General features: G+C 55.6%; 1 protein-coding gene across 3 annotated transcripts in view; it reads right to left on the bottom strand.

Moving 5' to 3' along the window:
* INPP5A (inositol polyphosphate-5-phosphatase A) overlaps nt 1-13,575 on the bottom strand; it is a 162,516-nt gene extending 148,941 nt beyond the window's left edge. For all 3 annotated transcript variants that reach the window (XM_036264786.1, XM_036264785.1, XM_036264787.1), the window contains exon 1: nt 13,498-13,575. In XM_036264786.1, the coding sequence (XP_036120679.1) occupies nt 13,498-13,572 (75 nt within the window). In that variant the 5' untranslated portion in view covers nt 13,573-13,575. The remainder of the gene's footprint in view (nt 1-13,497) is intronic.
* Nucleotides 13,576-15,346: the final 1,771 nt, after the last annotated feature.

Raw genomic sequence — 15,346 nt, 5'->3', positions numbered from 1 at the left:
CTCCCTCCACGGCCAGTGCTGCGGGTGGCCAGGAAGGGCTCTTCGCTGGGGAGGGCTTGTTCCAGAGCTGCTCGGACCCGTCTGCTAGTCCCAGCACATTCTCCTGCCCCTCACTAGAGAGAGAAGCTCATATTTCATCAGCCAGTCATCACAACTGCACTGGCCGAGGCTGCCCACGTCTCTCTCGGCTGAGGTCCACACGGCAGAAAAACCGCCGGGACCAAGCAAGGAGGACCACGCGGGACATCTGACTGCTTCTGGTGGGAAGACTGACCAGCCCTCTGGTCAGGGACCTCCACATGGGTATCAGGGCTCATGGAAGGAAAAACATGACAAAGTTGCAAAATGGAGTGAACACAACCTGAGACACAGGAAGACATTTTAGTCAAGAGACTAAACCTGTCTGTACATGTGCATAGACCCGTCTGTCCATACATGTGACTGTAGCCCTGACAAAGTAAGTGACCCTAAAAACTCAGTGTCAGTGACCAAAAAAAGTAGCTGTTCTACAAATCCTATGATCACCTCCTTATCAAAATAACTCTGTCAATAAGTTAGATAAAAGATCTGTAAGGGCTACACAACTGTAAAATAAGAATCCTTAAAAATCCAAGAAAAAAGTCTCAAAAACGATGCTGTAAGTAACCAGGGAAATGCAAATCAGTAACAGATGCCATGTTACAGCCTCCTGAGTGGCCCCATTTCAAGGACTCGTGACACCAAAAGTTGTTGAGATGTGGACTAGCAGGTGGGAGTGAACCTGTGTGTGATGTGTACGTATGGACGTTGGGTGAGGTGTGCACACGTACACGTGGGACGTACACCCACGCATGTATGTGACCCGGCCCGGGCACACTGGGCAGGCACTGGGGATTCGCGCACAAAAGAAGACGAGAGGAGGGACAGCGCTGTGACAATAAGCAGAGCGAGGCGCTCTCACTGCCCACCGTGTCTGTGCAGACCTTTGGCATGTTCGCTCAGGGAGAGAACTCCACCGAAGCCAAAATGTCAGATCAGTGCTAGAACATGCCAGGCACAGACGGGAGCAGGGTGCCTGACCCACGAGTGTGCTGCCGAGGGGAAGGGGAGCTATGATTTAGTAACTTCAGTACAGGGGACACATGGCCCATCTGAGACAAGGAATGGCTGGCCTGGTGGGGGGGTCCCTATGCTCCTGAACACCGAATACTGTGACAGATGTCTGGTCTCCGGGCGCTGCTTCGTATTTGGAAGGGAGCAAACGCAGCACATGCGCCCGGGCCTGGCAGCCCCACCGGACACCAGGGGCATGCGCAGACCCGATCAGCACCACCCAGCTTGGGTCTGGACTTTCTCCACGAAAAGCAGCTGCTGGAGTCAATTTAAAGTCCAGTGGGGATGTGCCTGTTTATTCGCTTACAAAAGAAAGCTGCGTCCTTCGCCCACAGTGCACGTTCTTGACGCAGTAATTGCCACGGACACTGAAGTCGGTCAAGGCCCGCGTGAGCTGAAAGCGATTCAAATGCGGTCCGGAGCACGCCCAGGGCTTCAGGCTTTCTGAGTCACTCTGCACGCTTTCTCTTATAGAAAACTAAAATTAGCAAGGTTAGGGTCACAGACATCAATTTTCTCCCAGAAACTGGGATTGACTTTTAACTTTCTAAGAGAGATTTTATTACATTAAAAGACAGAAATGGGAAGTACACGCTGGCGTTTCTAGTTGGTCGTCCTCGGTCCTCGGGAGACCCCACAGCAGAACCCATTCTCCAGGGCCCTCCCTGTGCCCCTCGTGGCGGTGCACCTCCAAGGACACCGTGCTCTCCGGCTGCACTTCCCTCAGTTGCTCTGAGCTCCTCACCCTCCGGCCTGGCCCTGAGCCCCCCTTCTTCCCCTTCTGGACTGACTCGCTTATCAGTAGCTTTAAAAATACTGATAGAGCACAGGCAGCTCTGATGACTCAAGTGTGCATTCAAGGGGGAGCTGACCATCCACACTGAAGGCCCGCTAGGGAGGACAACAGCGGGCGAAGACAGGCACCACACACGCCCCTAACCGCATCTTCCCAAAAGCCGCAGGAGTGGGGTCATTAGCTACAGCCCCCAGTGCACGAAAGAAACAGGGGCTCGAATACAATCAGATACATGCTGCCTCTCAGCCCGCGGCTTCCGTCACTCACCACCCACACCAGCCAGTGGGCACCCTTCCCTACTTCCCCTAGTAGCTTCCACCTTCCGAACCCTTCCCCCTGGCCCTGGCCACTTGCCCTGAGCCCGGCTGTGGTCTCCATACCCAGGGAATCTCTTGGGTTCTAAGTCACCTTCAAGTCATCTCCTGCTGTACTCAGCAGCCAGGGCAGCCCAGGGACCAGAGCACAAGCCCTGAGCCAGGCTGCCTGGTATAAGGCCCTCTCCACCCTAAGGTGGGCTGTGCCTCATCCCTGTAAGATGGGGAGAGTGGAACCCCTGCCTCAGAGGAGTACAGTCCCAACAACGTGCCATGCATCTCGACTCCATGCAGTCAAACCACAGCTCTGCCTGCTGGCTCCTGGACCTGCCGAGGGCCCCACTCCTCACACCCCCAGAAATCCCTTCTTAAAACATCCCTCCCCAGACTCCCAGGATGCCCATATCAGGTCCCCTCCTGTCCGCACCTCTCCTGGCCTCAGCCCAAGGACCCTCCCTTCTCCTCGTGCTCCATGACCTCATCTGCTCTCCAAGCTTTACACTACAGACCCCTCCTGTCCTAGGTCAGAATGAGGGAGGGGAGGAAACGGGGCGGGCTGTTTCCAGCACTCAGCCGCTGTGCCTGGCCAGTTCAGAGGATGCCCACAGGGCAGTGTGGTAGAGCACCACCACAGGGAGGCTCCAGGGTCTCCCTGCGGCGCCACCAGCCAGTGGAAGGGGGGCCAGCTCCGAGGGGGTGCTCACTAAATGTGAGTGAATGGAAAGCCCAAGGCGGCTGAGACCAGCTATAAACAGTCCCTATAAATCAGCTCTCCCAGACCCCTCGTCACCCAAACACCTGCAGACCCAGCTAAGGTTGAACCTGGGCAGCCTAGCAGAACCACCCGAAACCTAGAGGCTGAAAATGGGGTGGGGGTACCCCAGGCTGGCCTCCATGGAACCCAGACCTCCTGCCCTAAAAACTCCCCTCTAAAAACATCAAGTGTCCCCTGGGACATGTATGTAAGGACAGAGCCCTGGGGACTTCAGAAAGTTAGATAAGACTATCTGGCTCTGGTGAGTCTTCAAGTCATCGAATTGGCCACCAAGGTACTACTTTTGTTTCCTGGTTGGTCAATCTCCACTGCTCACCCAGATTCTGTCTGCAGTGTTAATAACCACGACACCCCAGTCCCCGCACGCAGCCCGGCCTCCCACCTCCCCCCTGGACTCCCACAGCATGCGCTGCCTGGACGCAGGGTAAGGGTAGTGGCAGCAGCACAGCGAAAACAGGAAGTTGCCACAGATCTGAAAACTGTAACAGTGATGAAGGAGAAAAGCAAAGCAAAACATATGTCCCCACAAATTTGTGACTGGGACAGATGTCATTCTTAACAGAATGAAAGTAAGTCCCAAATTACAATGCCGCAAAGGCAGAGGGTGCCCTGTACTCAGGTGCTGGGTAAACACTTGCTGACCTGGATAAAGCCAGTGTACTGATACACTCCAATCATCCTGGGACCCGGAATAGGTACAAGACCTTGAGAGCACCTGGAAGGCATCTTTGGGCAAACTAGGACGACTGGGTCTGTCTTTCCCTAACCCTCTCTTGCCTGCCTCTCGGGCTCCCACAGGCTCTGCAGAGGAGGCTTCGTGAGAGTTTTGAAAGCAGTGACCACTCAACCCAGGTCTCGGTCCACACAAGCAGGCCCACATGGCCAGAGCTCCCTGACCCAACTCCACTCTCACCTCTTACAGAGCCAGCAGGTATCCATCAATGGTCTCCCAAAAGCCTAAGTAGGGAAGATAGGGTGCTCAGAGCTGGGGTCCATGCTGGGGTCGGCGCAGCTGCTCCCACACTTGTCCTCTGCATCTGCTCTGTGCACCCTGGGACTCATGAGCAGTGTGGCTAACAAAGCTGCTGGCCCAAAAGGACCCCGATGCAGCCCCTTCCAGGTGGGCTGAGGGGCCCTGAGCACATGCCCTCACCCAAGGATGCCCAGCCTCAAAAGGGAGGGCTGCACACGTCAGGCCTCCTCGAAGGCCACCTGCCACAGGGCCAGCAGGAACGGTTCCTGAGATGTCGTGTCTGATGGGGACAGCAGGAGCCAGGCCAGCAAGCACGCCTCTGAGCCTGAGTGCCCATCACCTCCAGTCACAGAGGGAAGATGTTTTCCCTAAATGGAGAAAGAGGACTCAAGTAGTGTTTCTTCTTGTTCTAATACGAAGAGGCTAGAAACACTGGCTCTGACACCTGCCCCACGTTGTCCTGTGATGGCACTGTGCTCACTAGGTGATAAGCCCAGACCAGGACGGCCATGCCTATCAGGAAGGTGACATACCCTCTGCCTCTACAGGGCTGAACCGCTCATCCCAGGAATACAGCTGCCAATTCACAGAAGCTCTCCACCTGAGACGGTCTTCAATGACCAGGTGAGTGCACCACAGAACAATCCTAGAGGTACCACAACTCTCAGAGATGCTTGTGAGGCAGTGGGAGAGGGTGGGGACAGTCCTTTGAATGGGCCATCCCATCCAGAGGCTGGGAACAGAGAATTCACCTGCAAGAGGCCCTCTCTGCCTCAATCTGGGTGGGTGTCCACCCCATCCAGGGGCAATGGGAGAGGAGGCTGTGGACACCCACATCCCTTCCAGGGAGCCCCGCCTGCCACTGCCTACTATAAGGACTAATACTGCCAGGGGGACCCAAGCTTTCCCAACTCCCTGGAGGACTAACGGCCCCTAGCCCCACCCACGCTCTGATAGGGGCGTCTTGTGGGCCTGAACACAGCAGGGGCCAGGAACCCAGCAACCTCACAGCTCTTTATTCCCTATAGCTGTGTCCACTTTGCTCTTAAAACCATCTCTGTGGAACCCCAAATCCTACCCCAGCCTCTGCAGGTCAGAGGCCAACACACCTGAACGGAACGTCATGTGACAATATCTGTACCCCCAGGGAAGACGGACAGGACCGAAGCACAAAGCTGTAACCAATGCAGGGAAGGGCAGGGGAGGTGCTACACTGAGCTGGTGACATGAGGGCAAAGGGGCTCCTCGGGAAAGAGTGGCTTAGGCAGAAGCACAAAGATAGGATCATGTCCTGTCTAGGCAACAGAGGACCACCAGCGTTGCTACAAGTGCTGGGTGGGGCACGACAAGGCTGTCCCTTGGCATAATCAGGGACAGCTAATGGACCAACCAGGCAACCTAAGCACTGCTCAGCCCTGGACATGAGGCAGAACAAGGCTGCCAGCCCAAGAAGGCCCTCAGCCAGGAAGGAGAGGACAGACCCGCCGAGGAAGGCACCCAGGGTCACCTGACACCAATGACACCTGCGAGGACCTTTGTTTCTTCCTGTACCTGCTGCAGCCACCATGCCAGGTGTCATTCCTACCTTCTTGACACACACATGAGCCAGAAGAAGTTAAGTCATATGCCCACAGTCACATGCGATGAAAGGCAGAGACAATTCCAGCATCCATGCTTTCCTGTGTCATTGCATGTCCTCATAGACACTGGAGTGTGGCCTCACACAGGGCATTAGAATGGACTTCCCCTCTACCAAGACCTGGGCCCAGGCCACGCCTCCTGCTTTTAAATCTCCTTCAGTTCCCAGAATAACTGCTGGTCATTCAGAGGCCGAGAGGTGTTCGAGCCCAGGCCAGTGAGCCTCGTACCAGAGCCAGCGCTGGACCTCCAGGACACAGACCCAACACCAGTTCCCATGCTCCTGGGCCACAGCAAGAAATGCCCAGTGGAGAGGAAGTAACCACGACCTTGTATAGACAGACAAGGGGCAGGTTCAGTGTGGGCTTTGTGGTGCCAGAGTAGTGCAGGGAGAGCCACCCCAACCACCAGGGCATTCTGTTAAGACAGGGGGAAACTGCAGCCTACAGCCAGCATGACACCCTCAGCCCCTTGTCAGGACCTTGATGGCCCAAGAAGACAAGCCTAAGGTTACAGCGGCCCACCAGTAAGAGGCTGACCCCAAGGCCATGATCCTGGAGAGGAGGTGAACTTATTTACTGAAGGGAAAACCAAAACCAGAGGTAGCGTTTCCCTTCAGCGTAGGTGGCACCCGTGTGCCTTCCTGACAGGCAGGGCACCTCGTCAGCCCAGGAAACTCCATGCTGTGTGCAGCACCAACACTGACCTCGGGGTGGGGCCTGTCACTCCCCAACCTGCTCCAGGTCGTCCCATCCTGGCCGCCATCCAGGGACCTGAGCCAGTTCCCACATTACTCCTGGGCACGTGCCACCCTGCACTGCCACACAGCAAGGCCTCCACAGACAATGCCACTTCACCCTGCACATCCAGCGCACCTCGTCCCTGTGACAGGTGGAGCCATGGGCCCCTCCCACGCATCCCGTCCAAGTGGATACCCTGCTCCAGTGCCATTTCCATCTCCAAAAACAAACCTTGGAGATTCGAATTTTAAATTTTAGAAAGCAGTACAGGCACCCTCTAAGCACGTATCGCCACAGGCCAAGCAGAGGCAGGACCGTGAGTAAAGAGCCTGGAAGATTAAGGGAAGTCCTGACCAAGATGCTCTCCCAAAACAGAGGTCATGGGTGAGACCTGTGTGTGCAGCCTGGCCTCCCTCAGACTGATGAGGGGCGGGGACCCTGCAGGCGTGGGGAAACACAGGCTACCCCAAACCCTCCAACTTCGGAGTAACGTGAGCCATCACATGGTGGCATTTCTGGGTTAACATTCTCATCTCCTACAGAAAGCAGTGGCCTTTGAGCTGGGTCCACATTTTTTATTAACTGCATGCACTGTCGCTGTGTCCCACGCATTGTTAGACTTCTCGTTCTCTTTGTCAGGACGTGTTGGGATGCTCCGAGCTCTCCCACCAAGTTCAAGGCCATGATGGAAGCAGAGCAGCTCTGCTGACATCTGCTGTCTGGACACTCCCAGGTTCACACACACAATGAAATCTTGGGGGCTCCCTACAAAAGGAGGAGGCCCTGGGGTGGGGCCAAGGCATCAGAGTTCTCTGTGCTCACTCTGCAGCGAGTAGGGGGCCCAGTAAGCCAGGCCAGGGCTGGTCCCCAGAGCAGAGGCTGACATCCAAAAGAAGGAAGTGTATCTCGGGGAACCTTCTCAGGGGCCTGGCGGGTGGAAACGACCTCCAGCTGGCCTGGCTCCTCATGCCACTGTCTCTGGGGAGTAGATCATAGCAGAAGAGTCTCAAGTGCCCCAATTCACTGGAGCAGCAACAGGAGGTAGAACTTGAGAGTCACCTTTACATTCACCTCAGGAAACACCAGCTTCTCGCTTCCCCGGGCCCACGATCATTCTCCCTAAGCTCACTCACCTGGTCTAAAGGGCCCACGCATAAACACAGGGAGGGCAGGACTGTGTCCCAAGAAACAATGACAGACGAGTGACTGAGATGCCGCTCAGACCCTCCACCGTCTGACTAGCCACCAAGCCCTATGCTGACATCCCCACCTACAGAACTCCATTTCTGGATCAAACCCACCTCCCCAACACCAGCCTGCGCAGACAGACAATGAAGTAGTCAACATTTAAAAAGCCATCAGTCTGTAGTCCCTGTGGAATCCTGCCACCTCCCCCAGACGGTACCCCCCGACATCATGTCCCGTTCCGGTCGGTGGGCTCCACAGGGGCACTCCGCTGGAGGCAGGCCTGCCTGCTTTCTGTACTTCTGAATCGCCCCAGCACGGGCCTCTCCCGTGCTGATGATGTGCGCCAGGAGGGCACGCAAGCCCAGACTCAAGTGGAGGGACCTTTCTCAGGATGTCCCGCCAGAACATGACTTCTCAGTCACCCAGGCTGAGTGGCAGTGGATGTGTCCCTGTCCTCCAGAGCTGTCCAGCAGGCCCACCTGCAGTGCTCACTTCACTGAATTCAAACCAGCAAAATATTTAATACTTTACATAGAAGAGGTGGCACCCCCACCCAGTGATCTAAACCCTCCTTCAGCGACTGGAGAGCCGATAAAAACAGGAAACCCCGCAGATGACAGTGTGAGCTCTCGGAGGCTGGCAGATAGTGACAGAGCACACACAGCCTGTGAGATCCAGGACATCGGGCAGGAGGACTGGGAGGCAAGTGTGGCTGCACACAGACCACCTGTTCACCTGCAATCAGAACCACATCTAAGGCCGGCGTGGCATGGTGCTCTGGAGGGTAAGAGGTGTGCAGGGTGTAGATGCAGTTTCCTGGCGCAGAGAAAGCAGCCCAGTAACTATACCAAACTCGGGACCACTCTTATCTGATTCTACCACCGTGGGGATGGGCGGGACCCCATCTATAAACAGAAAGTCCCAAACTCGGGCAAACAGACCAAATTCCCACAGAGGAAGTATACTGAGATCTCGGGTCACAGACAATAATGCCACAGGCCACCCCCATGGGTCCAGGGGACCAGGAGAGCAGGGAGACTGTGAAAAGGCCAGCTGGTCAGCCCCCAGCCCGCCTGGCACACCAGAGCCTGCTCCAGGGCTGTGTGGACAGGAAGGACTGCTGCTTCCCTAATCTCTTGGAAGACTGGGCACTAGCCTGTGCACTGGGCTTTCCCAGGGGACAGCACTGCATGCTGGGTTCAGGGGCTGGGACTCCTCCCTGCGTCCTGGGTGTCTACACAGAGATGGTACTCAGAGGCCCGAGTCTAGCTGAGCTCCCAGGAGGTTAAGTGTGGCTGGAAAAGGATGAAGATGCTGGGAGGTGGGGGTGAAGACAAGAGCCAAACACAGGGTGTCCAGGCAGCCAGGGAAGGAGTCTTTGGAAAAACAGATACTAAGGCCCTGGCCGGTTTGGCTCAGAGGTTAGAGCATCGGCCCGCGGACCAGAGAGGCCCAGGTTCGGTTCCCGCTAGGGGCACGTACCTCAGTTGCAGTTTGTCCCCAACCCTGTGGGTCGTGTGGGTGGCAACCACTCGATGTGTCTCTCTCACATCGATGTTTCTCTCTCTCTTCCTCCCTCTCTCCCTCACGCTCTATCTGAAGATAAATGCAAAAATGTCCTCAGGTGAGAACTAAAAAAACAAAACAAAACAACAACAAATACTAAAGAGTGCTGGGAGGACGTGGAACCGGAGCACGGGGACACGGCAGGTGTGCTGCACAATGGGGTGGCGCCCCGGGAAACAGTGGGCAGTTCCTCGACAAGGTCAACCAGGAGTCACCAAAGAGCCGCAGTGCCCGTCCAGGCACGTGCCCGGGAGAAAGAAAATGCTCGTCCACATAAACACCTGGGCACGGATGCTCACGGGAACACGTCCTCATGGCCCAGCTGGAGCAGGCAGGCGCCCATCATGGATGGGAAATAATAGACCCCATGTGTCCATGAGGAGATGAGCGCTCATCCTGGGCGGAGCGCTCATCCTGGGCGGGAATGCAGCTCTGACATGCGCCAGCACTGAGCATGGTGGTGAAAGGAGCCAGGCGCAAGAGGCCACAGGAGTGACTCCATGTGGGAAATGCCAGAATAGGCAAACACCTAGCGATGGACAGGAGACTGGTGGATGCCAGGAGCTGGGGGTACAGGGAGATGCAGAGAATGGGGAGGGACACAGCCAAGGCTACTGAGTTTCTTTTTCAAAAATTGTCCTAAAATTGGCTGGTGATAGTTACACAACTCTGTGGACACACTAAACCACTGGTCTGGACACCTACATGCTGAAGTGTATAGCATATGATGGCCATCTCAGGGAAGCCATCACCAAACAACAGTCCTTGAAGAAGCAGAGGACCTAGCCGTCAGAGGCCCTCTGGCATGAGGTCCTAGAGGACCCCACCAAGCCTGGAGACGGAGGGCTGGGCAGAGCTGGGAGGAGGCTGAAGGCAGCCAGCAGAGACCATGCTGCATGCAGCAAGAGGTGGAAGTGAGGAAGCCCCACAGCAGCAGGAGGGGCGGTGGGGTTCAAGGAGTTTTCGGGGTGGGGCCGGAATTAGGGGAAGGAGGGCAAAACGGATGGTGCAGGGAAGAGAGGGACAGTGCCCTGGTGCCACCACCCTGCTTGACCCAGGGGAGAGGCTCACGGACACCTGCTGTCTGCAAAGCCCTGCAGAGCCAGTTGCACAAGCAGTCTGCAACCCCTGGGAGAGGGCTGCGTGGGGGTTGACCAAGCAAAAAGGGAAACCAGCTCAAAGCTGACATTTAGGTCCAAGTAAGAAACAGGACAAAGGCCCTACAGGCAGACACCCAAGAGCAAACTGTGCTCTCAAAATCCTACCACCTGCGTAGGTCTCCTTCCCAAGAAACAGCCTTATCATGTAAGGGTGGGCTCAGCTCTGAAACTGCCTGTGAGACTTCACTCAGTTCAGTCCTAGCAAAAATGTAAAGAAACTAAAGCTAGAAACCTCACTTATCAAAATCCAGCCATTTCAAGCAAAACACTTAGGTTGTAGCCCTGGCCACCCCCTTCCAGGCAAGTGGAAGTCCCACTGGGGTTACAGAACAGCCATAGGGCTCTCTAAGAGCAATCTGGGGATTGGGGTCACTGTGAACCCGGAAAAGTCCCAGGCACCCCCAGCCATGTCTAGAACCACAGCCAGGGAGATGACCATGCAGGTTTGGGAAGGGCCACCCACAGCTAGGAAAGAGGTCACTGGAGTGAGGGCCAAGGAGACCTGGTGAGCAGTTAACTGATCACAGCTATGTTCATAATAATACAGTGCGATGATTTCCCTTCCCCATTCTACTTTCTCCGGGGTGGACAGTGGAGCTTTCCAGGGGGTGTCTGAGGTGCAATGACATCATCATTCTCACAGCTAATGCAATCTTCTCAGCTTCAGCTCTTCTGTTTCTATCTACCAATATGGTAAATATTGGCAGCTGTAACCTATATAAGCAATAACTCTTTGGGGTCCTCCATAATTTTTTTTAAAAGTTTGAGAATCAATGTATTGTAGCTATTTATCACACCCTTGTCTGTCATCACAGGGTGAGGAGCATCCTCCATGAGGATGGACTCATGTGGCCTGACCATTCTGGAGTACACAACAGAGCCAGGATGTTAGGGCCAAGGCACGGTTAAAGTCTTCCCTCTGGAGAGGGAAGAGGTAACAAGGGAAGACAACAAATCTGCAAAAGCAAAAGCACATTACCTATCACTTGTGCACAAAAGGAAAACCTTCCTTCACAGGAGCACACATGTGTTTCTAACTCAGACACCTTTCCTCCTCGATCCCTTACCCTCCAGGAAGGGACCAATGCCCTGGCCACAACCTGGAGCTTGGTTTCCCAGATGCGTAAACTGTCAAGAAAGAATCCCTCCCAGGTCTCTGCGCTGTCTAAAGAGTGTGTTGGCCAGCATGGGCACATGTCATGCAAAGATAAAGTCATCAAGCAGATCTCCTGAAACCTACTATATAAACCAAGGAATCACAATTTCCTTCACTCAAGAATTGGCTACTTTCATGTCCAGGCTTCTCTGCCACAAGCACCACACCAAGTCTCAACAACAAAGGCACCCTGGCACATGGATGAGACTATTTAATGCTCACCCTGCTGCCACTAACAAGGGACACTCCAGCCCTCAAGCTGCTCCACACAGTAAGAAACCTGTGTCACAGACAGATACCTGTTTACTAGCCCTTAAATCCAAATACATCTTGCAGAATTAACCTATGTACTGTTTTCAAAACAAATGTTCCTTTCAGATGTAAACATAATGCAAAACACCATACAGTCTTTAAGAAAAATGAAAATTCAAAGACAACATGTTGCTAAAAGTAAATTAAGTTACCTACTTTAATGTCAACAGAGAGAAGTGTGTGTATACAGTTGGAACACAACAAAAATGCTAGAAGTCAGAATCAAAGATTACAGGGAAGAATGTTTGCACAGCAAAATTCTTTTCTCTTTGAGACTAAAATGCCCCACCATGCTTAATTTTCCTGACATTTCTGAGGCTTTGAAGCCACGGCTAACGGATCTGAATCATCTTAGCAAAACCATGTTACAGTGGCATGTTACTGGAAAGCCGAGAATAGAACGCTAAATATACAGACACACACCCATACCAAGCACTTTTGAAGAAAATTATCAAACATGAAACTAGATAAAGTTGTCTGTGACAAAGTCAGAGGGAAAGCAGTTCATCTCCAGCAGGGACGTATAATGCTTGGACTCCTGGGAGTTAAAATAAGAAATACCAAAAAAAAAAAATAGCGCCTACCTTTTATTAATAAAATCAAACCTAGCCAGTACATGGCTTAGCTTACTGAAACACCTCACCCATGGTTACTGCCCAGCAAAGAACAAGAGCTTTCTCCGTGGGTCTAAGTCATGCTGGTATCAGAGGACCATACCACCAGCACTTGCTGCTTACCTAGGGAGGGAAGGGGAGGACACCACAGGCCCTATCAGTGCCATCACCATTTTTCTTAAACAAGCACGCCCCTTTGGAGCTGCATTCTGCTTTATTTGGGTTGGCAGTTTAAGTACCAACAGCGGGTGGCACCACGGCTGAAACACCGAACTAGGTCAGCCTTGGCCTGCCTCCGGAGCTCCAGTGCCCCCACCTCGTTCCTTCATCCCCCAAGGGCTGCAAGGGGCCTGGGGTGGGAGGCCGCTAGAAGGTGAAGGCCCTATGCAGTCAGCATCCCTTTCTAGCCACCAAGAGCTTCTGAGCATCTTTCTCCTTAAAGCAGCAGCAAAGTCGTCCAGGGCTTTCAACAAGGAGCCCCTTGTCTAGGAACTAGAGAGACACTAAGTTACAGGGTAAAGTGAGGCGCCAGCACCCCAGGGCTCAGTCAGTGACAGACAGGGAGACAGGCAGGCGTGCCAGGGCTATGGAGGGTCAGCAGTCAGAGGCCAGAAGTCAGGGGCTGGGGTTTGGGGACCAGAGTTCAGAGCTAAGGTTTTGGGGTCAAGATTCTGGAACCAGGGTTGGCCCAGGTTTGGGATTCCTGAAGGAGGGTGCTAGAGTGGGTTTGGGGGCCTGGGACAAGGATGAGGACTGGGGTTCAGGGCCCTGGGTTCAGGGGCTGGGACTCTACGGAGTTTGGAGGCTGGGTCTGGGAACTAGGATTCCAGTGTTCCAGGCAGAGCTCAGGGCACTGGGGTCTGGGGCTGGGTGGCAGGGTACCGGATACCGGCGTTCTGAAGACCAGGGTTCTGAGCCCGGGATTCGGGGTTCAGGGTTCAGGGCCCGGAGTCCTAGGGCTCAGTGTCCGGGTCCGGGTCCCAGGGTCCCAGGGCTGTGCGCTCTGGGCTCGGGGCCAGGGTTCAGGGTCTAGATCCCAGGGCTCAGATCCGGGTCGCGGGGTCCCGGGGCTCCGGGCCGGGGCTCAGTGCCCAGGGTCCCGGGCTCAGGGCCTGGGCTCAGTGCCCGGGGTCCCGGGCTCAGGACCGGGTCCGGCGCCGCCGCGGCACTTACGTCGTCGAAGAGCGAGCCCACGTTGGCCGTGACCAGCAGCACCGCGGTGCCCGGGGCGGCCGCCTTCCCCGCCATCGTGGCCTGGCCGGCCGGCCGGTGTCCGCGGGCCGCGCGTCAGCTGCGCCGGGGGGCGGCCCCGGGGCGCATCGCGGGCTCGGCGGGTCGGGCCGGGCCTGGCCGAGGTCCGGCCGCGCGCTCGCTCGCTGTGGCTGCTCCGCGGCCCGCGCCGGTCGCTCTCCGCCGGCGCCTCACCGCGGTCCGCGCGCAGCCATTAGGAGCGCCGCCGCCAGTGTCCCGCAGCGCCGCCGCCGCCGAGCACTGAGGCGAGGCCCGCTCCAGGTCGGGGGCGGGGCGTGCAGGGGCGGGGCGTACGCGAAGGGCGGGGCATTGGAATAGGCGGGGCCTCTTGGAGGGCGGGTCTGTTGGGAAGACCTACGCGAGGAGGGGCGGGGTCTGCGGGGGCGGAGCCTGCGAAGGGCGTTCTAGCGTCGGCCTAAGATGCGTCGGCCTGCGCTCCTGTCAATTACCGGCCGCCCCACCCTACCCTGGTCCCCACCCCACCCCCGCCCGCGCCAGGGCTGCGCACTGACTCCGCCCTCTGAACTGTTATCACGTCACGGCCCGGCTGGGACACTGCCTCTTAAAGGGGCCGCCCGCGGCTCCGCGGCTCGGACGGGTCTCTGGCCCTCCCTGCGCGGGTTTCTGTATGCACACCCACTCAGCTCGGCGGCGGCCCCGGAGCCGCAGCACGTGGCCCCACGTTTGCCTGTCCGGACCCTCAGAAGTGGAAGGAAGAAGGCCGGACCTGGGTGGGGCTCCGCAAGGACCGTGCAGCCTGTACCCAGGTAGTGCTCGGAGGGCAGAGGTGGCCCAGTGGGGCACGAAGTGCTCCACTGGCGGCAGGCGAGGCGGGCGAGTCCTGGCGCTGGGGCGCCGCCCCTGGAAAGGAATGGGCCCCAAATTTGTAAAGTTAAATATCCTGACAGTTACATTTACAAAATGTAACTGCTGTCAAAAGTAACGTTAGTGATACACTTTATTCGACCGAGAGATACAAGTATCAATTTATTTGTAATCAATACTTAAACATCATCAGCGCACTTTCCAAATTGAGACATTGAGTCCGTATGAGACTGTGACAGACGTCTCAATCCCACAGGGCTGATTCCAGTGCTCACAGGCACGTGCAGCCGCCACCCAGAGGAGAGGGTGGTTCCCAGAGCCATGCAGGCACAATTTAGGGAGGGAGAGTGTCATGGAGAAGAAACAGACCCCACCCGCACCCCCCATGCTGGGCTCCAGCAAGGCCAACCTTTCGTTTTCAAGTAAACAGCAATGCCCAATAGCATCAGAAGATGTGAGTGCTGTTCTAGTAAAACAGAGGGACAGACACCACTTGCCAGGGCTGGAGACACAGCTGGGCAGGTTCTGTGGACCACCCACCCTCACTAAGGAAGGTACCACCTCTCCTTGTCAATCCATCCAAGGACCCTGCTTACAGTGGCATTACGCCTAAATACCAAAACCTATTGGACTTAGAAACCCATGTCTAATTCATTCAGTGATGGGCTGTGGACTGAATAGTGTCCTGCCAAATTCATAGTATGGGTTGTAGCCCTGATCACAGGTGTGGTTGTATGTGGAGATGGGCCTGTAAGGAGGCAATTGAGATTAAGTGAGGTCATAAGGGTGGGGCCCTTTTCCAATAGCATTAGTGTCCCCAGAGCACTCACTGTCCCCCCCAACCCTCCCCACCCCTGAACAGAAGAGGAAGAGGTCATGTGAACACACAGCAGAAAGGCAGGGTCTGCAAACCAGGGAGAGAGAGCCCTCACCTGAAACCAAGCCC

The sequence above is a fragment of the Molossus molossus genome, unplaced genomic scaffold (assembly GCF_014108415.1).
Source record: "Molossus molossus isolate mMolMol1 unplaced genomic scaffold, mMolMol1.p scaffold_m16_p_17, whole genome shotgun sequence".
NCBI classification, from domain to species: domain Eukaryota; kingdom Metazoa; phylum Chordata; class Mammalia; order Chiroptera; family Molossidae; genus Molossus; species Molossus molossus.
Note: the sequence above shows the minus strand (reverse complement) of the source record. Positions and strands in the feature narration are given on the sequence as shown.